The 26,642-nt window shown below is 36.9% G+C and overlaps 4 protein-coding genes across 4 annotated transcripts; 1 reads left to right on the forward strand and 3 right to left on the reverse strand.

The window, feature by feature from the left end:
• Positions 1-223: 223 nt before the first annotated feature.
• On the forward strand, positions 224-1,021 carry RPN12 (proteasome regulatory particle lid subunit RPN12; the record flags this gene model as incomplete). The annotated part of the gene is made up of 1 exon (XM_071052420.1): positions 224-1,021. The coding sequence occupies one exon, from the start codon at positions 224-226 to the stop codon at positions 1,019-1,021; it is 798 nt and encodes a 265-aa protein (XP_070907041.1).
• Positions 1,022-1,346: 325 nt separating this feature from the next.
• On the reverse strand, positions 1,347-2,807 carry RNJ42_02256 (hexokinase; the record flags this gene model as incomplete). The annotated part of the gene is made up of 1 exon (XM_071052421.1): positions 1,347-2,807. One exon carries the CDS (start codon positions 2,805-2,807, stop codon positions 1,347-1,349), a length of 1,461 nt encoding a protein of 486 aa, XP_070907042.1.
• A 5,876-nt stretch (positions 2,808-8,683) lies between these two features.
• Positions 8,684-13,354, reverse strand: RNJ42_02257 (uncharacterized protein; the record flags this gene model as incomplete). Its single annotated transcript, XM_071052422.1, has 1 exon — positions 8,684-13,354. The coding sequence occupies one exon, from the start codon at positions 13,352-13,354 to the stop codon at positions 8,684-8,686; it is 4,671 nt and encodes a 1,556-aa protein (XP_070907043.1).
• A 9,838-nt stretch (positions 13,355-23,192) lies between these two features.
• RNJ42_02258 (uncharacterized protein) lies at positions 23,193-26,642 on the reverse strand (the record flags this gene model as incomplete). Its single annotated transcript, XM_071052423.1, has 1 exon — positions 23,193-26,642. One exon carries the CDS (start codon positions 26,640-26,642, stop codon positions 23,193-23,195), a length of 3,450 nt encoding a protein of 1,149 aa, XP_070907044.1.

Raw genomic sequence — 26,642 nt, forward strand, 5'->3', positions numbered from 1 at the left:
TATATAACTGAGCACGAAACTTGGCAGATGATAGCCGAAGGGTGAAAAAAGGGAATGTGAGATAACTGTTTGCCACCAATTTGATTAAATAGTGAAGAATTACATCAATATCCAGACACCAATTAAGACCCCTTTGATAGTTTTTGAAATAGCTGTTAACTAAAGAATACTATTTCATTACTAGAATACAAGTCATAACGTAACTAAGGGAAATACTACGAAAATGGCACCCAACCTTTCAGAATTATCAGCTAAATTGTATCAATCATACACATCCAAGGATTATGAAGTATGCAAGAAACTCCTGCCTGCCATAAAGATCGAGCTTATTAAAAATGGTATTTTAATTCCTGATTTAAATAAAGATAGCCCAGAATATATAAAGGACTTAACGCTGACAAGGAAAATACTAGAGCTTGGAGCCTTGGTCAGTATCCACGTACTAGATTTTGAATCCTTTTACAGTTTCTTTACCCAATTGAGGATGTTTTACTTCTCTTCTTCAAATGTTCTAAATAACTCTGAAGAGAGGTCAAAAATTGTTAGTTTATATCTACTGACTTTGCTGTCAGATGGTGACGTAACGAAATTCCATAGCGAATTAGAATTCTTTGACAAGCATATCCAGAATATTGAAGAAGATCAGTTACTTTCATACCCAATTAAAGTCGATAGGTGGCTAATGGAGGGCTCATACCAAAAGGCATGGGACTTATTAGAAGCGGGTTCAAAAGTTCCTGAATTTGATGTATTTACTAAAACTCTTATGAAAGCAGTAAGAGAAGAAATTGCTAGAAACACCGAGCTTGCTTATGATAAGTTACCATTGTCTAGCATAAAAGCTTTGCTTTTCTTCAATAATGAAAAGGAAACAGAGTCTTTTGCTAAAGAAAGAGACTGGAAAATTAGTCGTGGTTATATTATATTCGAAGAGGAAGCAACCGCTGAAACCCCAGTAGAAGCCTTAGATATTGTTGATAAAACTCTTGATTATTCAATTAACATAGAAAGTATAGTTTAATAGTTCAATATGTATTATATTTGCAATGAATACAATCTTTGTGTAAAGATATGGACTAACCTTTAATGACGAATTGTTATATTAGCGCCTCTTCAATTTCCTTTCTTACTTCTTCTATATGAGGAAATCTACTTAAAAAATCAATTTTAAAATAAAAATCTTTTTACAAGTCATGTAAATATAAAATTACACTAATATAATATATAATATATTTATCTTGATATAATATCGTTTCAATGGAATAAAAAAATTTAAATCGTAATGTCATCGAGATGGAATTTTGCATAAGAAATCATATGCAATTTTCTATATCATTACAGTGTCATTAAGCACCAAGCAAACCAAGAGACTTACCTTCAGCAATTCTCTTTTCAGAAAGGGCGGCGATGATAGCAGCACCGACACCAGAACCATCCTCAGCTTGGCAAATAGAGATAGGACAATCTTCTGGCTTCATACCCTTCCAGCCATAGATATCCATTAGACCTTGAGCAGCTCTTTCCTTGAAACCTGGGTACATGTTGTAGACAGAACCATCTGCAGCAATGTGACCAGATTCGTAACCTCTCTTTTGACAGATAGCAGCAATACCACAGACAGAAATTCTGGCAGATCTGGTACCAATCAATTCACAAACACGTCTGATCAACTTACGTTCTTGAACAGTGGTTTGGATACCTAGATCCTTTTGCAACAAGTCATCAGTGTCTTCCAAGTTCTCAAATGGATCATCTTCGATCTTAGATGGGTAAGAAGTGTCCATGATGTATGCTTGCTTCAACTTTGAAACATCTTGACCCTTCAAGATCAAACCATGCTCATACATATCAATCATAGCTAGACGCAGCATCTCACCCAAGTAGTAACCAGAAGACATCTTTTCAAAAGTCTGTTGACCTGGTCTTGGAGACTCCTTGTCGATGATTAGATCGTACTTGTTTCTTGGCATGATAACATGCTCATTATCGAAGGAACCGTATTCACAGTTGATAGCCATCAAAGAATCACCTGGAATGTCATCAGCAAGCTTACCTTCTAGCTTTGGAATCTTGTTGACGACATCGAAGTAGGCACCGTTGACACCGGTACCGAAAATAACACCCATCTTGGTCTCAGAGTCGGTGTAAGCAGAGGCAACCAAAGTACCAGTGGTGTCGTTAATCAAAGCAACAATTTCAATTGGCAAGTTTCTCTTATCCAATTGAGCCTTCAAGAATGGAACAACATCATGACCTTCAACACCTGGAATGTCGAAACCCTTGGTCCATCTTTGTAGAACACCCATGTTGATTCTGTCTTGAGAAGCTGGGTAGGAGAAAGTGAAACCTAGAGGCAACTTTTCCTTGACACCTTCTGGGAATTGTTCTTCCAAGAAAGCTTGCAAAGAGTCAGCGATGAAACTCCACAATTCTTCGTGGTTTTGAGTTGTTCTCATAGAGGCTGGAAGTTTATACTTGGATTGAGTAATGTCAAAAGTACGGTCACCACCCAACTTGACCAAAACAACTCTCAAGTTAGTACCACCCATGTCAATGGCTAGATAGTCACCAGACTCCTTACCAGTTGGGAATTCCATGACCCAACCTGGAATCATAGGAATGTTACCACCTTCTTTGGACAAACCCTTGTCCAATTCAGTGATAAAGTGCTTAACAATCTTTCTTAGAGTGTCAGCATCAACAGTGTACATTTCTTCGAACAGCTTGATTTGATCCATGAATTGTTGAGGCATGTCAACCATGGAACCCTTTCTGGCAGGTGGCTTCTTTGGACCTAGATGAACCATTTTTTTAAATTATATGTAGTTTTCGATTATGTGAGTTTAGATAGAAACAAATATATGCTAATTGTCCTTGATCTATTGTTTTTATTAACTTTGATAAAAAAAAATAATTAAAATAAATAGAGAGATACAAGAAAGTTTTGAAATTAATTTGAAATAATTGTTCCCTTTTATACCTTTTTTTTTCCTTTCAATCTACTAGCATCCTAAAAATAATTTATTTAATAAACGGAAAAACAGTAAATTATTCATAAATAGAATTGCCCCTCCTTTTTTGATATTTTCTATTCAAGACTCGTTTTACCCCAGGTTATTTCTAGAATTGAGCTAACTTTTCGACACGGATGAGGGAAATTCGATAAATAAACAGGGAGTGTAAGAGAGGGAATAAATGTATTTACTATGGAAAAAGAGAAGGGTGGAGAGGAGGGGCACATATAGAAGTTGTATCAAGGGGAAGTAGTAGAAGAAGGGAGGGAAGGGATGAAGAGCGCATGTTTTAGTTAATTAACTAAAACAAAGCAATTGAGATATATGGTAGAGGTTGTAGACCAGGATTGTAAGACAAAACAACAAACAAGAACGCCAATTGTATATTTATCATTGCACAAATTTACGGTTCCGAGCAGACCCTTTCTTTTTCCCTCCTTTGAGTGTAGAATATTTTTTCCTTCTGAATTATAATAATGGACTTGTTTTTCCGAAAAAAGTACTAATGAATGGAGGGAGCACACGTCAACAGTTATTTATTTTCTTGAGAGGTTGTGTGATAACAAAAGTACGAAATATTTATCTATGTGGGGATCCAAAGTGAGAAGCAGAGAAAACTTCAGCAGTATTTCCTATCCCTTTGTGCAACCAAAGGATGCCCCCCATATTATTTACAACTTAATTTTTTTTGCACCTGTCCCCCACATGAAATGGTTGGAATACTCCTTTTGTTTTACTAGAAATACACATTTAGGCAGTCGCAGAAGCCCTCGTATTATTCAGTACGCATGTTGTACCACGCTTAGTCAGTAGTATCTCCTTCAGTATATCAGTGTAGTAGCTATATCTAGTTTAAAGGGATTTTTTTCCTTGTTACTTTTTTGACCTCCTGGAATTTTTTAATTATACGTCATGAAGGTAAGACAGGGATCCCAATTGGCAACATTATATTCTACGCTATTTGTCCTCATCCCTTAATTTGAAGTAGAACATCTACAACTAGTATCACTGAAAATTATGTAGATAAATGGTCCTTTGACCATTGTTCAACGGGATTACTTTTCTTATATTTTCCATCATGTAATAAGGTGGGGCAATGAATTGGGCCCTTTGTATGGCTTGCCCCCCTTAATTTCTCTGTCAATAATAGCGCAACTCATTGTACGCCCTTAATGTTAAATCCCGGAAAAACTTTCTGTCCCCCTTAAAGATCCAAAGGGCCAATACCATTGTGCTTTCCAAGTTTTTCCACTTTGTATTCAAATTTGATCACTTCCTACAGCTTTTTAAGTACAATATAAAAATATTTCCTTTTTTCCGTTCCGTCGGGTTTTTCCGGTTTTGCTAGTTCTTAGTTTTTCCGTTAAAAAAGGCATTTCATTCGTGAAGTTTTTCCGCAATAAGCAACCGTGACCTCGATAGAATTTTGCCCCACCATCAAAAAAGTAAAATACGTTACAATAGAAAGTATATGTTAATCATTAGATCTGGAGGCAGTATAATCCATTTTTAAGGAAACAATGCGGGGTAAGGATATTCTGCTATTCAATTTTTGTTAAAGTTTGTGCTCTTTAAGTTGCAGACACTTTCCCCCATAAATTCCTTCAACTTTCATTGATATTTCGATTTACTACTAAACAGACACATCTGTTATTTTAATGGAAAAAAAAGAATACAAAGTTCATTCGTACTCAGTAATTTAGTTTCATGACAACATCACTTGTACATTTTTTTAACTATATGTACCTATAAAGAGAAGATGTTCAATCGTTCGGTAAATCTAGAATAATATTATTTATTTTTTGTTGCTCTCATAATTAATTCTTTCATGGGCAAATGTGAATTTTTTACCATAGAATATTAATACTGACTATCTGTGAAAAAAAATTCTGTATCAATATTAAAAGATATATCCTGAGCACAGAATAAGAATCGAAGCTCTAATATGTATTCATTCATTTTTCTTTGATGCTAGTTTTCATAATTAAAAAGGGCTATCAAGTTTTACTTTGTTAGTTAGCCAAAAATTAACAACATAGGAATTTGATTTTTATTTTTTACTTTGTTCTTTCTTCTTGTCTGTCATATATAATTATTGCTTCACGGATATTTATAATATAATAGAGAATATCTCCTCACCTATAAAGAGGTTAATATAATAGCTAATTAATATTTTTAGCATACTAAACTCATTTCTCGAACCTAAAATCTTTCTTGTGTAAAACAAATGCAATACCAAATAAGCTAATATCCTAATTATTTTGTATTTTTGATACGATAATAAAGGCTTGAATGGTCATAGAAAAGTAGTCATAAGAAATTTACGATGGTATATATACTTGATTTCACTGATCATTGACAGTAACCGCTAAATGCTCGAGTCCCTAACAAAATTCTAAAAAATAGAAATATACTCAATATCAATACGGATACATTATTATTGTTATAGGAAATTTATAGCTAATTATTATACTGCTCCAAGAAATGGTTAATGTTAACATTGTCGACATATCAATAAGAACAAAAAGACAAATTTTTACAAACGAAATCAAGTCAAAAAATAATTCAAGAAAAAAAAGGTAAATTAGCAGTTTTAATTATAACAGAAAATCTAAAAAAGATGCTATTAAAGATAAGGCAAGCCTTCAGATCAAAGGATATCGCCCCTAGATCAAAGGAAAACGGATTTTCTCTTAGAACGCAAATATCACTTCAATGCAGAAGTAAACAACTGTTTATCTTTAAACAGTTAGTTGATTGCATAAAAAAGAATCCTTTGCTTGAAAGCATATCATTGAATAAAGAAGTGATCGTAAACATTTCTTTATTTTAAATAATGTATTAATTTTTCTTCGTATATTACGTTTGTAGAACAGAGTCTAAAGTCAATAGTTTCTAACCAACGATTTTTGTAAATCGAGCAAATCAATTACAATATACAGTTATTTTACTAGTTTAAAGTCTAGGAGAAAAACATAGTATAGAAACTTTTAGAGTTTTAATTATGTCTATTTTATTATATTGTGAACAGGGGTATTTTTCTTCAGGAGCCACTATTGAATCATATCCTAGTGACAAAAAATCAATTATTATCTACAATATTGAAGAACTGTAAACGAGGCATACAATTATTACATCAAATTTTCCTATAATTTTGTTCCTCAACCTGTAATAACATTAAATCCATAGATTTTATTACTGTATGTTTTACAATTAGTTATAACTGTTTAATATATTATCTGTCTTCACCAATAACGCACTTGTCGGTTTAGATTTATAGACTATGAAAGTAAGAGTTACTCGTACATCACAATAAGTACCTTACTATGTTTTTTTTTTTTTTTTTTTTTTTTTTTTTTATCTTAGCTATTGTGATATACTTATGTAGACAAATATTTCTATTAATTTTTATCATTTGAATAGTAATAACTATCATAATTTCTTTTTGATCAAATAATCCAAACACGTGTTTCCCTAAGCATAAAATAGGAACATCCTAAGATATCTATATTTTTTATATCATAACATATGCCCTTTAATTGTTGGTAGTTTTTTTAATCCGATATTGATAGTAGCACAGACTAAATGATTGTAATAAATGTGTTAAGACAGGCCATATCTGTTTCCCGGTGAAACAATCAAAGTGAGCTATCCATTCTACCTACAGGTACGCCAATCGAAAAGAAAAACATGCTCTTAACAATAGCCCAAACTATTTATTAAGGTCGATATATTATTTGGATATTCACACCCTTTCGGTTGCGGCCATATCCACAAGAAAGCACCGTTTCCCGTCCGATCAACTGTAGTTAAGCTTGTGAGAGCCTGACCGAGTAGTGTAGTGGGTGACCATACGCGAAACTCAGGTGCTGCAATCTCTTTTTTTTTTAAAAAAAATAAAGAAAAATTAAAAAGTACTGTAGGGGTTGCGAAAAACGTGAGATATGGCTTTTGACGATGGATCCATGTAATACGGCATTCACAATAACGTGTAGTGTGATATTTCATTTTACTAGTCATAGTTCCATTTATTCTTAATTCATTCAATGACTAATTGAATTACATGCAAAAATCTTACGCAGCTTAAACAATGAGTGTAGAATCTTCTTCTATCCCGAGCAATGCATATTTTATTAACTGGATGTTAGTTTTCAGAGCTCTATTCTCCGAGCTAAAACTATAGCATGTTTAATAAAGGAATCATCTCATCGACTAAAAAGAATTCTACTGTTATGCAGGAGCAAAATCTAGGCAAGAAGTAGTGAAAAATTTCAACATCCTCTTTGGGAGATGGTATCACTGATTGTTTCTTCTATAAAATTGTCTAGCAATGGATCCCAAGATTTCATAGAATTTTATCCTGTATATTTCTGCAGTGTTTGGAAATCAGCTTTGAAATCACAGGACCATTGATGTCTAAAATGAGATTGTTAACATCAGTCAGAATTTCAAAAGAATTGTGGGTAACTTCGAAAGGTGAGAGACTTGGGCAGATGATTAACTGGGCGATTCTTGACAATTAGTAATCTGCGAGCTTTTAGTGTTTGATTCTAGTTATACCTATTGCAGTCGTTCAATTTTGATCGTGAGACAAAACAGATTCATTAAATAATTGGTCGTAGTAGCATGAATACATATCATGTTCGTTATTTACATAAAACCACAAAGATAAACAATTCCATCTTCTTATATCATACAACAAAATGTTTTGCGTGAAGTTAGACCTAGCATGAAGGTCTATATTTGTCACTTATTGATAACAGTAAATACCTCATTAAACTAAATATGCTCTAAAAATAAAAAATATCAGATACGTACGGGTTCTATATCTCTGCTGAGATCATTATTACCCTAAATACAAAAAGAGAACAAATATTATAAATATATATATGATTATTATTTACCATAATTTACTACTCTCTAAAGTTGTCAAAAATATGAACAACGAACTTAAAAATAAGAATAATAAAAGCAATTACACTTTAGGTAATGATACAACCCCCAAAGCTTTGCTTCGTCGCTAGGCAAGGCTATCGCAATCCTAGCAGAAGAATGAAAAAAGATGTAACTAACATGTTACCAGATAGTTTTGTTTCAGTTATACTACTTCTCCTTCAAATAAAGCTATATTTTGACTCAGTTGACTGTTCTCATTCAACTATTAACACGTAGAATCAAGTTTCCTGTAAGCGAGTATGATGTAAATAGATTATTGTGGTTTTTAAGAATATTCAATTTTTCTTGAATATACTACCATATTCCGGTGGATAATTACGAACGATAACATCTATTAATGAACTGATTTCAGGCATATTCAAATATCGATATGATGAACAAAAGTTAGTTTCCCCTCATTATACTCGACTATAGGGGTGCTAGCTGTACTTATATTATATTTTCAGCAAAGAATGTTAGTGACAATAATTGCCAAGATGCGTGCTTTTTTTTTTTTTGTATCTATTATTTGAATTTGAAAAAACTAGAATAGATATTAATTATATATAGACTACTATATATATTATTTAAATAAAGAACGGCAAATTTTGTCATATTTGACATCGGAATATAGAACCTGAAGACAAGCTATACAGAAAAAATATAATACTAGATTATTTCTCTTAGTCAAGAATTCTTTAAGGTTACTACTAATAGAAAATAAAAAATACTCATCAGATAACAAGTAACAACATGAAACAAATAGCGGCTATCGAACTGCAAAACTGAATGTGTAACTGCGATCCGGAGCCTAAATACGTTTCCAGTATGGTATGCTCTAACGTGTAAGTATCATTTAGTGTAGTGGTTACAAACTCTTGAACACTATTTGTAGCACTAAAAGCCTGAGCAGCAAGTGAGTGTCTTAGAGATTGGTTCAATCCAGAACTACCACCTGTTCCTGATCCCCCAGTTCCTGTTACAGATGTTTGTAAGACAACTACAGCTTCAGATATAGGGCTTCTATTTGTACCAATAGCGATAATAGATAATGTATCATTAATTGCACCTGTGCCTTGGACCGGATTGGTGTTTGGACCTACTGATGGCGGCGTCTCGACAACGATGATGACCTCAGGAGTGGTGACGCCGTCAGTGCCGACAGTGAAGGTGCTGATAGTCGACACGGTGTGTGGGACGGTGTCAGTACCTGGGATGTTGCTGGTGCCAGTTAGCGGGTCGGTGTTTGGACCTACTGGTGGCGGCGTCTCGACAACGATGATGACCTCAGGAGTGGTGACGCCGTCAGTGCCGACAGTGAAGGTGCTGATAGTCGACACGGTGTGTGGGACGGTGTCAGTACCTGGGATGTTGCTGGTGCCAGTTAGCGGGTCGGTGTTTGGACCTACTGGTGGCGGCGTCTCGACAACGATGATGACCTCAGGAGTGGTGACGCCGTCAGTGCCGACAGTGAAGGTGCTGATAGTCGACACGGTGTGTGGGACGGTGTCAGTACCTGGGATGTTGCTGGTGCCAGTTAGCGGGTCGGTGTTTGGACCTACTGGTGGCGGCGTCTCGACAACGATGATGACCTCAGGAGTGGTGACGCCGTCAGTGCCGACAGTGAAGGTGCTGATAGTCGACACGGTGTGTGGGACGGTGTCAGTACCTGGGATGTTGCTGGTGCCAGTTAGCGGGTCGGTGTTTGGACCTACTGGTGGCGGCGTCTCGACAACGATGATGACCTCAGGAGTGGTGACGCCGTCAGTGCCGACAGTGAAGGTGCTGATAGTCGACACGGTGTGTGGGACGGTGTCAGTACCTGGGATGTTGCTGGTGCCAGTTAGCGGGTCGGTGTTTGGACCTACTGGTGGCGGCGTCTCGACAACGATGATGACCTCAGGAGTGGTGACGCCGTCAGTGCCGACAGTGAAGGTGCTGATAGTCGACACGGTGTGTGGGACGGTGTCAGTACCTGGGATGTTGCTGGTGCCAGTTAGCGGGTCGGTGTTTGGACCTACTGGTGGCGGCGTCTCGACAACGATGATGACCTCAGGAGTGGTGACGCCGTCAGTGCCGACAGTGAAGGTGCTGATAGTCGACACGGTGTGTGGGACGGTGTCAGTACCTGGGATGTTGCTGGTGCCAGTTAGCGGGTCGGTGTTTGGACCTACTGGTGGCGGCGTCTCGACAACGATGATGACCTCAGGAGTGGTGACGCCGTCAGTGCCGACAGTGAAGGTGCTGATAGTCGACACGGTGTGTGGGACGGTGTCAGTACCTGGGATGTTGCTGGTGCCAGTTAGCGGGTCGGTGTTTGGACCTACTGGTGGCGGCGTCTCGACAACGATGATGACCTCAGGAGTGGTGACGCCGTCAGTGCCAACTGTGAAGGTGGTCTGCGTGGAGACGGTGGTAGGAACACTGTCCGTACCAGGTGTGTAGGATGTCGTCGTGACAGGTTCTGGAGTAGGCGTCTCTACGATCACTATTATCTCTGGAGTGGTGACGCCGTCAGTGCCAACTGTGAAGGTGGTCTGCGTGGAGACGGTGGTAGGAACACTGTCCGTACCAGGTGTGTAGGATGTCGTCGTGACAGGTTCTGGAGTAGGCGTCTCTACGATCACTATTATCTCTGGAGTGGTGACGCCGTCAGTGCCAACTGTGAAGGTGGTCTGCGTGGAGACGGTGGTAGGAACACTGTCCGTACCAGGTGTGTAGGATGTCGTCGTGACAGGTTCTGGAGTAGGCGTCTCTACGATCACTATTATCTCTGGAGTGGTGACGCCGTCAGTGCCAACTGTGAAGGTGGTCTGCGTGGAGACGGTGGTAGGAACACTGTCCGTACCAGGTGTGTAGGATGTCGTCGTGACAGGTTCTGGAGTAGGCGTCTCTACGATCACTATTATCTCTGGAGTGGTGACGCCGTCAGTGCCAACTGTGAAGGTGGTCTGCGTGGAGACGGTGGTAGGAACACTGTCCGTACCAGGTGTGTAGGATGTCGTCGTGACAGGTTCTGGAGTAGGCGTCTCTACGATCACTATTATCTCTGGAGTGGTGACGCCGTCAGTGCCAACTGTGAAGGTGGTCTGCGTGGAGACGGTGGTAGGAACACTGTCCGTACCAGGTGTGTAGGATGTCGTCGTGACAGGTTCTGGAGTAGGCGTCTCTACGATCACTATTATCTCTGGAGTGGTGACGCCGTCAGTGCCAACTGTGAAGGTGGTCTGCGTGGAGACGGTGGTAGGAACACTGTCCGTACCAGGTGTGTAGGATGTCGTCGTGACAGGTTCTGGAGTAGGCGTCTCTACGATCACTATTATCTCTGGAGTGGTGACGCCGTCAGTGCCAACTGTGAAGGTGGTCTGCGTGGAGACGGTGGTAGGAACACTGTCCGTACCAGGTGTGTAGGATGTCGTCGTGACAGGTTCTGGAGTAGGCGTCTCTACGATCACTATTATCTCTGGAGTGGTGACGCCGTCAGTGCCAACTGTGAAGGTGGTCTGCGTGGAGACGGTGGTAGGAACACTGTCCGTACCAGGTGTGTAGGATGTCGTCGTGACAGGTTCTGGAGTAGGCGTCTCTACGATCACTATTATCTCTGGAGTGGTGACGCCGTCAGTGCCAACTGTGAAGGTGGTCTGCGTGGAGACGGTGGTAGGAACACTGTCCGTACCAGGTGTGTAGGATGTCGTCGTGACAGGTTCTGGAGTAGGCGTCTCTACGATCACTATTATCTCTGGAGTGGTGACGCCGTCAGTGCCAACTGTGAAGGTGGTCTGCGTGGAGACGGTGGTAGGAACACTGTCCGTACCAGGTGTGTAGGATGTCGTCGTGACAGGTTCTGGAGTAGGCGTCTCTACGATCACTATTATCTCTGGAGTGGTGACGCCGTCAGTGCCAACTGTGAAGGTGGTCTGCGTGGAGACGGTGGTAGGAACACTGTCCGTACCAGGTGTGTAGGATGTCGTCGTGACAGGTTCTGGAGTAGGCGTCTCTACGATCACTATTATCTCTGGAGTGGTGACGCCGTCAGTGCCAACTGTGAAGGTGGTCTGCGTGGAGACGGTGGTAGGAACACTGTCCGTACCAGGTGTGTAGGATGTCGTCGTGACAGGTTCTGGAGTAGGCGTCTCTACGATCACTATTATCTCTGGAGTGGTGACGCCGTCAGTGCCAACTGTGAAGGTGGTCTGCGTGGAGACGGTGGTAGGAACACTGTCCGTACCAGGTGTGTAGGATGTAGTCGTGACAGGTTCTTGGGTTGGTGTTTCAACTATGAATATTATTTCTGGAGTTGTTAAACTGTTTGTTCCAACTCTATATGTTGTTTGGGTACTTACTGTTGTAGGAAAGCTATTACTTCCTGGCCTTGTAGTTGTAGTATTAAATCCGTCTGGTGGATATATATTTGCATTTGGCACACAAGTTGTACCCAGAGGATTATAGAAAAAACCTGACGAGCATAGTGGAGAAGAAGTTGCGCATGGTACTTCTATGAAGTAGGTCGTTTTTGTAACTGGTGGTTGAGAAGGAGGAGTAGTTGTATCATACTTGGTACTGGTAGTTCTAGTGGTACCTCCAGTGACACAACTAGTAACATAATCTACATTCCCTGGACAACCACCTTCACTATCTTGCACAAAAAACAAATAGGGGGATAAATCATTTATAACTGTCTCGGTACTTTCTGGTGTCGTCAAAGAAATTCTAAGCGTTGATTGATAGTCACGATTATTAAAAAACATTCTGATTGGATAGTATATGTTTGCGTCAAGATTCACAGTCAATGAGTTTACGCTGGTGTTTGAACCCCAGACTGAGTATATTTGATAATCACCGAAATTATCTGCCGTACTATCTTGTTGACAACAATCGAATGCATTGGAAGCACCGAAATTCAGGAATAATAAATCATCGGCGTATACGTTAAATGTATGACTACCAGATACCCGTGGTTTAAAATAACCGTATAAGATCATGGTAAAGTTAGTCATATCAAGTTGCTCAGCATAATTGTAAGCAGATGGAAGTGTAGATGCAACCGCTCTACAACCGTAGGTAGGTCTGAAATCGAAATTAAGTGAACCAGACACACCTTCCACCTTTGCAATACGATGATTTTCCTGGTAGCCATAACGTGGATAATTAACATCCAAATAGGCAGAATCCCAACAGTATGGTTGTGGATTTTGTCCCGGTGGATAAACCCTGCATTCATAACTGTCATTATCAGGACATTTAATATATGGGTTTATGTAGTCATATTCATAAATTTCCATGTTTAAACCATTAGATATTGGTGCGGTATTGGGCGAACAACCTAGAGGATAAGGATTTTGCACACCTAATGCCACAAAAGCATTTAAAAAAATTATTAAAAACCACGAAACTGTTAGTTTCATGACTATATTTATATTAGTTATTGAGTTAGTTGTTTTGTTGATTGTTTGAAGTCGCAATAAAAATATTTTCCCAAATTATTTCAAATTGTTGACCATTTTATATGATTTTGTGATATCGTATTTTCCATTCCGAAAGCAACACTTTGATTTTTTTCCTAGAAATTGTTTAACTCCCTAAAAGTAAAATATGTGGAATTACACTATAGCTATCAGATGGCTTATCATGATAACTAAAATTAACCTGCACAACTTATTACATGTTGATAAAACATCCAAATTTAGGGTGGAGCACATATCGTCTTCTGAAAGGATATTAAGTAGACGATCCTTATTTTTTCATACACCTTTTGTAATTATATCCTATGACTTTCCATTTTGTTTAAATTACCATGTAACAGCCGTTATATTAGCTTTGTCTTAAACCAAAAATTTTAGGCTAGATAAGGAAGGAGATGTTGTACAGATTTCAAAATATCCTTCTTTGCTTCGAGATTTGCTTGATTAAAATGAAAATACTAGAAACTATGAATACAAACGTGTTAGTGACGTAGCTCTATCTTCTAATATAATTTATGCCTAAACAAAGTTTATATGCACCAAACTTAAAAATCGATTCGAGAATTTTCTACCTATCTTCGTTTGATAACAAGAAAAGAATTTGTAGAACAAAAATTTATCACATTTTCTCATTTCCCTGCTTTTCCAACAGTGTTTTTTATTCAAATTAGATTAAGAACTGTCAAACTTTTAGTCTTACCTTCCAGTATCTTAATTAACCCCTTCCCGCAATATAGTATGGTCGAGAATATCTGAATTTCATAAACTTATCTGAAATATGTTAGCCCTTTTCCTAAAAAAGGTCTCCGTGTATTCATTACTTTAAAAACCAGTGAAAAGAATTTAAGATATGTCTAGAAAACTTGATAACAGGGTTCATTTGAAATTCGTAGAAGTTATTTTCTTCTTTTCCCCTAATAAATATAAAACCAGATAACCTATATCTTATTGCAGAAAAAAACATAGCTTTTAATGCTTATCATTTTTTGCCCTTAAATTAATTAAGGATAGTATCTGCGCAGCAACGGGAGTAAAAGCATGCGTAAATTAAAAGTTTGAATTCTCACGTTGTCTGACCCGCTTCACTTTTGTTTTTCTTCCTGGCTCGAATGCTTACGACCTTCTTTAATTTGTCATGAGGGTTGGTGCCAATCCCCGATTAAAATTTTTTCTTTCTTTTGCTATCTGCTACCCCAACACGACGAAAATCTTTTGTTAATCATGATTTACGACTAAATTATGCAGTAGAACAAACTATTTAGCTCCTTGATAAAAGCTTTTAAAAAACAAAAGCGTAGAATAAAAAAAAAATATCAAATATCCAACCCGGAAAAAATAAACAAAGGATTTACCTGATGACTACGTTTTTCTTTTTAGCTTAAGGCACCGTATCCAGCTCCAAGAAAATCTAGTATGACGTCTATCTATATGATAATAATATTGAGGAAACCATAATCATTGGTAATTCTATCCTCATCAACTTGTTTAGTGTAGTCCGCACAACGCGAAGAATTTTCGTATTCTCCCTAAAAAGGGGATAAATATTGAAACGTATTTAAACTATTTCTAACTACACCGTTCTTAACAAACTCCTCCATTTTCCTAGGATAGAAACTAAAATCTGGAATCATATTAATCTGTCTAAATCGGTCCTAAAAGATTTGGACTCATCTCATTTCCTATTTAGAGGAACAACAACGCGAATTATAGGCAATTGAAGGTTTGACGGGAGCGCTAGAACGTCATATTACATTTCGCTTCTTGCATCTAAATCCCTGTCAATATAGATTAAAAGGTAAAGAACTTATACTAAGAATAAACAAATCTTCACATTATAACTGCCTTATTAAAAAAGGAAAAGTTTTCCTAAACGGCTGATAAAATATAACTTAATATAATGAAGATCGGAGTAAATGAAGGAAAACTGTAGTCAAGAATCATATAATGTTATCTAAAAATGGAACTAAACAATATAATTAAATTAATTTTGAACAAAATAACGAGAGATGGCATATTCAAACCAATTTATAGAATTTAGTTCTTTTTTAGCATAAGAAAATAGAGAATCTTAATAAGTTTATTATTAAACGGCGAGTAGATTTTTGTTCATATTGTAAAAAAGTAAGAAAAAAAAGTTACTATTAACTGATGATGCAGCTAAAATCTGACAGAGAGACGATTTAAGATATCAAGAAGGAAAAAAAAAATCACAAGTTTTTTCTATGTATTTTTTTTTGTTTTCTTTTCCTTTATTTTTATTTTTCTTCTTTGCGGCTGACAATATTTCAACTCCCCCTTGTTTTAGGGAGGTTTTTTAAAAGGCAATTCAGAGAAGGTATACGTCCTAAGAGAAAGTTGATTGATTATATCTCCTTTGCATAACGCCTTTTTTTTATTCAATGGTATTTCTAATTTAACGTAATACGATAATAGAATGTATGCTTGCCTACATTTGCCCATATGGAAATATATCTCTGCTTCTAAGGATACCAAAACATAAAGTTTTTATTTCCTATAACGTCACAACCAAATATGATACCTACTAAAGATATATTTACCTTTCTTATTTTTGCACTCCAAGTGTTGTTATGTTCTCCAAACTAGTAAATAAAGAGTTTTGTTCGGCTCTTAATGCTAAAAAGAGCTCCAGTAAATAATAAAATCCTACACTATGTGAATAAATCCTTCAATATATTTTACAAGATGCCACTAGTGCTAGTATACTTCCTAAAAATTAGGAGTTTTAATTAGCAAAAAGATCTTGAAGAAGAGAGTTAAGAATACGGCATGTTCATCTCCAGTAACAACGAGGTCTTAATTTCTATATTTGTTCGAAATAACATCGAGACGACAAAAAACGTTCGTAGCCGTACCGCAAAAAATAAATATCTAATTAATAAGTTGCCTTGCTGCAGAACATTCTATTAACCCTCACTAACTATTGAATTACGAAAATGTTGATGTTATTTCACTGAATTATTTCTGGGGAATTGATGTGTTTATTATATATCAGAGCTGGTACATCTTTTTATACTGATAGCATTCTAGGTTCCTTCATTAAAGAACAAATGCACCTAGCCGTCAACTAATCTATTTATACATAGTTGCCTTCCCATAGAAAATGTTAAAAGCCAATAGTCTAAAATCAAACAATTTACTAAATCAAGTGGTACTACTGCACTATCGTAGTATTAATTTGACTAGCAATAACGGTACAAAATTTTAGTTAACGTTAAATACTATCTCTAAAATTTTGTATACATTACCCTAAACTCTAATACCAAGTAAAGTAAATGAAAAGAAGAGAATAAAAACCAAGAATTTTGTAACCTCATTAATCAACGACTTTAAAAAGGGTACTGGCTTGAGAATTTTCCTCAAACAAGACTTTATATCAAAAAAATAACACCTATAACAATTAGTTGTTTTTATTTTTTTTGTTAGTTCATAATAGATATATATATTCATATTGAACTAGAATACGATGCTACTTAATTTATTACACATTTTCTAGACAATGTTAAATAGTTACAATGTTAAAAATATGTAATAGGAAAAACAAATATTAATCAATAAATAAAAATCATCCTTAACAAAAAAAAATTAGTAGTTACGGTACTGTAAATACTAAAAAGGGATACCTTAATACTCCCTAACTTTAAAAACTGAAAAACAGCAAACAATATAAACTTAGTATATCAAACCTATCTTCATTTCTTGGTCAATAAGATTTTAGTGTTTGATTTCAAGCTAAGGTAAACAAACAAATAACTTTTAGGGTCAAATTGTTTTATCCCCTAATATTGTTTAATAGCTTATCCATTGAACTACTTAATTAATGGAGTTGATAAGGAATGCTATTTCTGTAAATTTCATAATAAAACGATAAAAAGAGCTGTTAAAAATGTTGGCAGTGAATATCATAAACTCTACAAAGTAAAAAGATATCAATCAGTTCATCCTTCTACGAAGCACTGCTAGTTGATTAGTAAGTTATTTCCTTTCCTACCAATAAAATCAGTTAAAAGTGTACAGTTAATCCTGTATTGCTGAAACAAGAAAGAATCTAGAATACTGTTTTAAAAATAATTAAAACCAATAAGAATATTCTTCTATAAAACTGTATATCTAAAAAAAAAATGGTTTACTAAATAATATGTATGAATTTATGAAGTGTTCATAATAACAGAAAACAGTTCTTTTATTGCATAAAATAGTTATTTTGGTAGACACTAAAAGAGTAAAAAGATAAGCCATAATAATATAATCTCTATTATCTTACATGTAATACAATAGAGATAAGATATGATACCCATATCAACAATTTTATGTTACTCATTAAATATGTCATAAATGCATTAATGAACATTTTTATATTACTGTTTTACAAAACACTGTAAATTAAAGAAACAATAAATATAAATGCGAAAAATTTAGCACCGCATAGCAGTATCAGCCTTTCAATATTTTAATTTGTGAGTACAAGATACAAACTACCGATTGTCAAGCTTTCAAGCAGTTTTCATTGATTGATAATATTTTCAGCAATAGAAACAGTGAAAACAACGTTTTTTTCACGACACTTTTGGAGTTAACTAATTTCTTCAATCGTGAAAAAGATCGTAGATGATCAGTAAGGGTTAGCTCACAATTCCGACAACTCAAAAAGCCAATTTTCCAGCGCCAAAACGATCGTTTTTTTATCGAGAAAGCACTTCAATTTCAGATCAACAATATCAGAGTTTCCTAGAAGAGGTAATAAAACTGGTTGTATTTCAATACCTTGACTCTTCAGTCCAATTACACCAGTCTTTAATCTTATCAAATTCCACAGGACAGAGATGTTAGGACTTTGAGTATTCCAGAGCACCCGCCTAATCTAATTGGGGTACCAAATATATGTCGAAAATTTGCTGGTTCTATTTCATCATTGATCTTCTGCCCGTTAGCGTCAACGGATCCACAGACAAATTGAGCCCCATGAGCACGGTCGGCCCTGTTCCTGTACTGTCAGCTTGTGGTAACAATTCATAGCGCGATATTTCCTTCTGGAAGACTTTTTTTTTTATCTTTAGACCTACATTTTCCTTATTACACTCCTGAAATACCCACAAGATTAGGATAATTAATCTTACGATATCCCTTCTTGACAGGTCCGAGGCGAATAGTGTGTTTCAGCAACAGCAATTATCATATCCATTTCTATGTTTAATTGGGATCCTTCAAGTAAGTAATAGTTCAAAGCACATTATGCAAGTAGACATTTTAACTCTATGCAACGATCCAATATTTATCCAAAAAAAAAAGACAATCATAGGACTGAAGAAATGTAACCCAATGGTCACATGCCCTTTTGGTTCCTAATTTTTATAAATGCTTCATTAGATAATAAGTAAATACTTCTACTTTTCTTCTTCCTTAGTTATTATATTTGCAAATCTGTTCATAAAAAGCTAATATTGATTGACCATGACTTTTCTTTATCCTTCAATAAGCGAGTGGCGGAAATTTTTTTAAGTTTCCTCGCTTTTTTATTCGGCACCCTCAGCAAGAGCGAAAAACGAAGAAAAAATGACAAAATGAATTCTTATCGCAAGAGAGTATTCGATCGGAAACTTCTAACTTTGATATTTTTAAATGTTAACACAAAGACAAGAGATCTTCGAGATCTTTCCAAATGGATTTGCTAAATTTTATCTATTACAAATAACATTGACCATTTACCAATCGAGTTAAAGTAATTGCGGAAAAGCTAACAGTTATGACGAAAGACTATAAACGGAGAGATGAATTTTGTGCATAAAATCAGATATGATGAGCATTATGATGAAACTATAAAGAATACCACCAAAACGCTAGTAATGAAAAAGGCTTGGGTTGAGATCTGCGCTATCTGCTACATCTGCTGTATGTAGGCTATAATAACAAAACAATGAATGCAATACAAATCAGAAAAGCTTCCTGTTTAAATAATGAAAGAGATATACTTAATCAGCTTTCAGCGAATGTTCGTTACCTTAAGCAAAAACAGTAAGGTGACCAGATAGAGTATGCGATTGATGTATGGTGTTATTTCATATTGAACTTAGATGAAAGTTTGATAGTAAACAGCAAATTATCCGTATGAATTATGGAAAGATTTTTAAAAGCTGTGATCAGTCCGACATAATCTACTGTATGACAGGAATTTTGAGGTGGAAGAAACAAAAACCAACCAAAAAAATACGTAAAAACCTAGGGGGTAAGTTCTATTGCTAATAGGAATATTTTTGTATCAAATACTAGGTCAAAGTTTTTGTCAAATCGAAAAGAAACAAAAATCATCTACTCGGCATACTCAAAGGGTAAAATTTAAACTCTTCCATACAAGAAAAGAAGTTCAATTCTGGACTACAAACTTAATCACAACAAATAAGTAAAAACTAAATCAGATAGCCGTTTACTATAAATTGCTATACTCTTTTTTAATAGTTTATAATAACTGATATGTGCTTATTGCTAAAAAAGCTGAAAAAAGTTCATTTATTTATAATACCTGCAGATTTACCTAGTCAGTAACATGTTAAACTACAGTGAATTCGACTTTCAGTTATAGATATTCATTGTCTACATTTGCAGTGAAATCAACAAACAAATGGTAAATACCTTTTGGGCTAGCGTTGAACGTAAATGATATCCAATTTGAGTACATAGAAGTGAATCCTTCAATATTAGCATGGATGGTAACTTCAAAATCATGGTTAAAATTGGCTTCACGAATAAAATGTGATAAGTTTTTCTGCAACTGGTGGAATTATACTGATGAATGATATGGACCGCTATATATGTGAAGTGCAACATATAACTTATAGTGAAATATCTTTTTTTATGAGTCCGATTGACATCATATCGAAAATATGATTAAGAGACATTTAATAGTGTGTCTATCTTAAAATGATATCAATCGACTTCATCGAAGTGTAGACTTGGATCTTTCTAGATTAGAAGGATTGCTATTACACTCTAGTAGCTTCCCAATATTCCCGATATACAATATTATCTTATATCGCTCCTCTTTTTGTTGTTCTGTAAATGGAATATACGGCTATATAACAAGTAGAAATATAACGCTAGTAAGTTATTGGAAAATATGATGTTAATTGTATCTGTTATCGGAGAACACATTATTGAGGTTCTTAGGTTAGCTGACGATAAATAATACGTGTTTTCTCTGCTTTCAAATAATGTTGGTTGAGAAATGGTTATAATGCAGGTGTTTCCCTCCGGAATATTTTAAATAAATATAAATAAAGTTTGATGAATGGGAATAACAGACAATTTAATATGTCTATGTTTATGACAAACATTATCTTTAAGCATAATGACTGGTTATTGGTCTAGTAATATAATACTCCAAACACCGGCACTTTATTATTGATTATTAAAATATATTTATGTTCTTACTTTTTACTTCCTAGCAATTATATCGAATATGGACTTTAACTGAACGTTCATGTTGTAAAGATGTAAAACAAAGGAGTATGTTCTTTTTTTATCCCTATCCCTAATGGTTTTTATTTTTGAATAGCGAAAAAGAGTTTTTATGTTGAGCATCGAGTGTTTCCTAAACACGCAATTCTATATAAAAGCCGTCGTTTTGCTTATACGTTTTTTATAATTCAGCTAACAAATGATGATGAGGTACAACTCATTTTTCATATGGTTATCAACCCTATCATTAACTATCGCCGTACATAATGTTCAACGAGAAAAATAGTAGATTACCCGTGAATAAATAAACTAATCATTCTTTAGGATATAAGATAGCGAGAAAATACCCTTAAAAAATGATTTCATGTGGGTACATATGTGATTCGCGTTTTTAAACGCAGATATATATGAAAAACTACGGGGTTAGCATGTTACAGGAATTATGAATGGCTGAATAAATATATCAGGAAAATTTAGGCAATGAAATATCAAGGAAGAATATAAATGACAACTTTCAAATAAGAAAATGAAAAGTATTGTAGTTTAGTATTTTTATCAATTATTAACTGTAAAGAGCAACTTCATCTATGGTTATATATTAATCGACCACTATCTTTGAACAAAGTCAAGAAGACTTCTAGATATTCATGAAATTAAACAAAAAAATTGATTTCGTATTAAATACGATGGTAAGTAAGAAAATATAGAACTTTTGTTTATTTCGATAAGAATAATATTGTGACAATCCAAAAAAGTGTAAGGAATAATACAATACAATTGAAGTTGATATAATACGAAGTACAGCAATATACGTTATATAATTCTTTAATAGAAAAATTGTAATAAAATAATAAATTCAGAATTTAATATCGTTTTTCGGAAACTATAGAAATCTCAATGTTATGAGAAAGTTGCAATAAATTTGATATTAAATTTTTATTTAATGATTGTGATCTATATTACTTAAATGTTTTTCTTCACCAGGAGGCGCCTTATCTTCGAGTAATTTTATTTTGTAAAGTTTAACACATTTTTTTCAATAATGCGCTAGAGGAAGAATAATAGATTACATTTTGGTACATTAATTTTACTACCACAGTAGCCAGGAACGGGAAAAACTAAAAGGTAAACTAAATAAACATGAAAGCAATAGAGTTTGCCATTAAACGCAAGTGGTTGAATTTTAAAAAACAGTGCCAGAATTTTAGAAGTCTGAAAACCTAATTACCTATAACATTTGCATTGACAGAAGCAAAAAAAGATCAATATATATCCTTTTAAGTTTTCAATGAGATAAAGTCTGATATATAGAGGTAATTATAAACGTGTAAATGTACATTTAAATATAAATGTGTAGGAAGGTAGCATAGTAAAATATCTCTATGAGAATTCTATGTTTTCTACAACTCATTTAGCTCATTTTTACTTGACAAATTTAAAAAGATGAGATATATGTTTGGCATTGGCAATAATAGCTAAACTCCTATTTTTTATAAAAAATTGACATTTATGATTGTGCCTCCTTACTTTTCATTTTTTTTCTCAGCCATGCATTTAATAAGACAATGGAGTGGCATTAGTGGTATTGTTAACAACAAATAAAATCAGGTGCTGATAACTAAAAAAAAATGCATGATAGTTAAAGTAGTTATATGATACAGTTCGAATACAATAAGAATAATTCACCTGATTAAGAAGCAACTTAAGATGACCTACTTAAGTTGTCACTTTGGAAATACCCAGTCACATCAGTAAATATCCTCATGTGAATTATATTATTTAACACTAATACTAAAATAGGATTATATATGAAAAAATATGGCCCGGATAAACTACGAAAAAATATGTAGTCTATAAAAGCAAATACACAAGGAAACTAGAAGATTTAGTAAGGTACCGCTTTTCATTACATAGACTTTACTGGCTTTTTCCTGCTATATAATTCCTTATTAATTTGCATTATATATATCACCAGTGATTGATAAGATTTATTAGTTTCTTTAACAAATCTAGCATTCATAAAAAATTTAAAAGCATTACTTTCTGTTCAACTATATATATAAGATCATTTATTAATACTGGATATTTATTAGTATATAAAATATTAACTTGCATTATATATATATACTTTATATGCCATGAAATTTGAGAGTATCATGTTGATTACACGAAAGCACATAGAAAAACGAACAAAATATCTTAATAAGCTACTGAATAGGATTTCGGCGTTGAGATTATTACTTTTATTTAAGCTTTCTTAATTTTAAGGGAAATTTTCAAGAAATATTGAATGAAGAGAAGAATGCCAATATTAATAGATCAATAATAAGATGAAAATTCCAGCAAAAACACAGATATTATTGGAAACCTTAGCACCAGCAGCCTGATATTGAATACTTTCCATAGAATTACGGTTTTCAGATAGCTCAGAGAAGGTGTCGGTGTTGGCCAGGGTGTAGGTGGTGGAACCGGTGTGGGTCTTGCCGTCAGAGCCCACTGTTGGGAAGTAGGAGATCACGTCAGTCTCTGTGGAGGAGCCGGAGGTGATGACGGTGGTGGAGGCGCTAGGCTCAGAGAAGGTGTCGGTGTTGGCCAGGGTGTAGGTGGTGGAACCGGTGTGGGTCTTGCCGTCAGAGCCCACTGTTGGGAAGTAGGAGATCACGTCAGTCTCTGTGGAGGAGCCGGAGGTGATGACGGTGGTGGAGGCGCTAGGCTCAGAGAAGGTGTCGGTGTTGGCCAGGGTGTAGGTGGTGGAACCGGTGTGGGTCTTGCCGTCAGAGCCCACTGTTGGGAAGTAGGAGATCACGTCAGTCTCTGTGGAGGAGCCGGAGGTGATGACGGTGGTGGAGGCGCTAGGCTCAGAGAAGGTGTCGGTGTTGGCCAGGGTGTAGGTGGTGGAACCGGTGTGGGTCTTGCCGTCAGAGCCCACTGTTGGGAAGTAGGAGATCACGTCAGTCTCTGTGGAGGAGCCGGAGGTGATGACGGTGGTGGAGGCGCTAGGCTCAGAGAAGGTGTCGGTGTTGGCCAGGGTGTAGGTGGTGGAACCGGTGTGGGTCTTGCCGTCAGAGCCCACTGTTGGGAAGTAGGAGATCACGTCAGTCTCTGTGGAGGAGCCGGAGGTGATGACGGTGGTGGAGGCGCTAGGCTCAGAGAAGGTGTCGGTGTTGGCCAGGGTGTAGGTGGTGGAACCGGTGTGGGTCTTGCCGTCAGAGCCCACTGTTGGGAAGTAGGAGATCACGTCAGTCTCTGTGGAGGAGCCGGAGGTGATGACGGTGATGGAGGCGCTAGGCTCAGAGAAGGTGTCGGTGTTGGCCAGGGTGTAGGTGGTGGAACCGGTGTGGGTCTTGCCGTCAGAGCCCACTGTTGGGAAGTAGGAGATCACGTCAGTCTCTGTGGAGGAGCCGGAGGTGATGACGGTGGTGGAGGCGCTAGGCTCAGAGAAGGTGTCGGTGTTGGCCAGGGTGTAGGTGGTGGAACCGGTGTGGGTCTTGCCGTCAGAGCCCACTGTTGGGAAGTAGGAGATCACGTCAGTCTCTGTGGAGGAGCCGGAGGTGATGACGGTGATGGAGGCGCTAGGCTCAGAGAAGGTGTCGGTGTTGGCCAGGGTGTAGGTGGTGGAACCGGTGTGGGTCTTGCCGTCAGAGCCCACTGTTGGGAAGTAGGAGATCACGTCAGTCTCTGTGGAGGAGCCGGAGGTGATGACGGTGGTGGAGGCGCTAGGCTCAGAGAAGGTGTCGGTGTTGGCCAGGGTGTAGGTGGTGGAACCGGTGTGGGTCTTGCCGTCAGAGCCCACTGTTGGGAAGTAGGAGATCACGTCAGTCTCTGTGGAGGAGCCGGAGGTGATGACGGTGGTGGAGGCGCTAGGCTCAGAGAAGGTGTCGGTGTTGGCCAGGGTGTAGGTGGTGGAACCGGTGTGGGTCTTGCCGTCAGAGCCCACTGTTGGGAAGTAGGAGATCACGTCAGTCTCTGTGGAGGAGCCGGAGGTGATGACGGTGGTGGAGGCGCTAGGCTCAGAGAAGGTGTCGGTGTTGGCCAGGGTGTAGGTGGTGGAACCGGTGTGGGTCTTGCCGTCAGAGCCCACTGTTGGGAAGTAGGAGATCACGTCAGTCTCTGTGGAGGAGCCGGAGGTGATGACGGTGGTGGAGGCGCTAGGCTCAGAGAAGGTGTCGGTGTTGGCCAGGGTGTAGGTGGTGGAACCGGTGTGGGTCTTGCCGTCAGAGCCCACTGTTGGGAAGTAGGAGATCACGTCAGTCTCGGTGGTGTCGCTGTAATCAATAGTGGTAGTTCTTTCTGGTGGTTGAGAGTAGGTGTCTGTGTCGAGCAGTGTGTACATGGTGGAACCTGTTCGGGTCTTGCCGTCGGGGCCAACTGTTGGGAAGAAGGAGATGATATCTGTCTCGGTGGTGCCGATGTAGTCAATAGTAGTAGTGCTCTCTGGTGGTTGAGAGTAGGTGCTCTCTGGTGTTGCAACTACAATGATAACTTCTGGTGTTGTTTTACCGTCTGTTCCCACTGTATATGTGGATATTGTTGTGTAAGTAGTTTCGATAGTATTTGTACCTAACGTTTGTGACGTTATAGTAATAGGTTTTGTTGTAGGTGTTTCAATGACTATAATGGTCTCGGGTATTGGTAATAAACCTGCCTGTTCATATGATGTATATGTTGCAGTTGCTATTGTTTCAACTGTAGTTGTTAAACTTCCAATACCTGGCCTCGTTGTAGTCGTGTAGAAACCTGTTCCGGTAAATACTTCACTAGCAGGTACACATGGTGTGCCAAATTTCTGCTCACCCCATGGGTTAAAAATTTCAGGATAGCAAGGCATATCAGAGTTAGCGCACGGATATATCATGTAATATGTAGTCATTGTCGTTAGTGAATTTACAGTAGCATATTTTGTTTTAGTAGTGGCAGTCCCACCTGTTCCTACATAACACCCTCCTAAAAATTGCATGGTATTTGGGCAACCTGCCTTGGTATCTTCAAGAGAAAATAAATAGGGTGATAAGTCTTTGACTTCAGTGTTACCTATTCTGAAAGAAAATTTAAATTGTGCTCGTTTGTCAGTATTCAAGTAAAATATTCTTATGGGATAATATACACCTTCTGTTAAATGAGCGGTATAATTTCCAGTACTGCCGTCAATCGAATTCAAGAAATAATTTTCAAAATCATTAGCCGTTTTGTTGTATGAACAGCACTTAAAGGCATTGGGTTCACCAATATTCATCAGAGTCTCAGTGTCCCCAGCAGCAGTGAACACGTAATCGCCAGTTATTTTAGGTTTAAAGTAGCCATATAATAACATAGAAAAGTTCGTCGTGTAAAATTCATTTTTATAGTTGTAAGCTATAGGCAAACTATTGAGCTGAGGAACACAGCTTTGGTTGGCATTTATATCAAAATCAAGTATTCCAGCTTCTCCAGGTTGGCTACCAACTCCTTCTACTTTTGCGATAAGGTTCTCTCTCCTAAAGCCGTAACGTGGATAATTAGCTAACTTAAATTTTTCATTTATGCAAGCTTCAGTTCCTAAAGAACTTGTATCATATTCACGACAATTTAAAGTTCCATCTTGGCATTTAACTATTGGGTTTAAATACGGATATTCATAAAGCTCCATAGTCAACCCTTTAGATTTAGGATTTCCCATGCATCCATTTAGATAATAATATGGATATATTCCTGTTCCTGCAGAAACGAATTGATTGTTCATAACAAGAACATATACCCAAAAATATAATTGAAGTATTAACAT

The sequence above is a fragment of the Nakaseomyces bracarensis genome (assembly GCF_045282275.1).
Source record: "Nakaseomyces bracarensis strain CBM3 chromosome Unknown Scaff8_0, whole genome shotgun sequence".
Lineage (NCBI taxonomy): Eukaryota > Fungi > Ascomycota > Saccharomycetes > Saccharomycetales > Saccharomycetaceae > Nakaseomyces > Nakaseomyces bracarensis.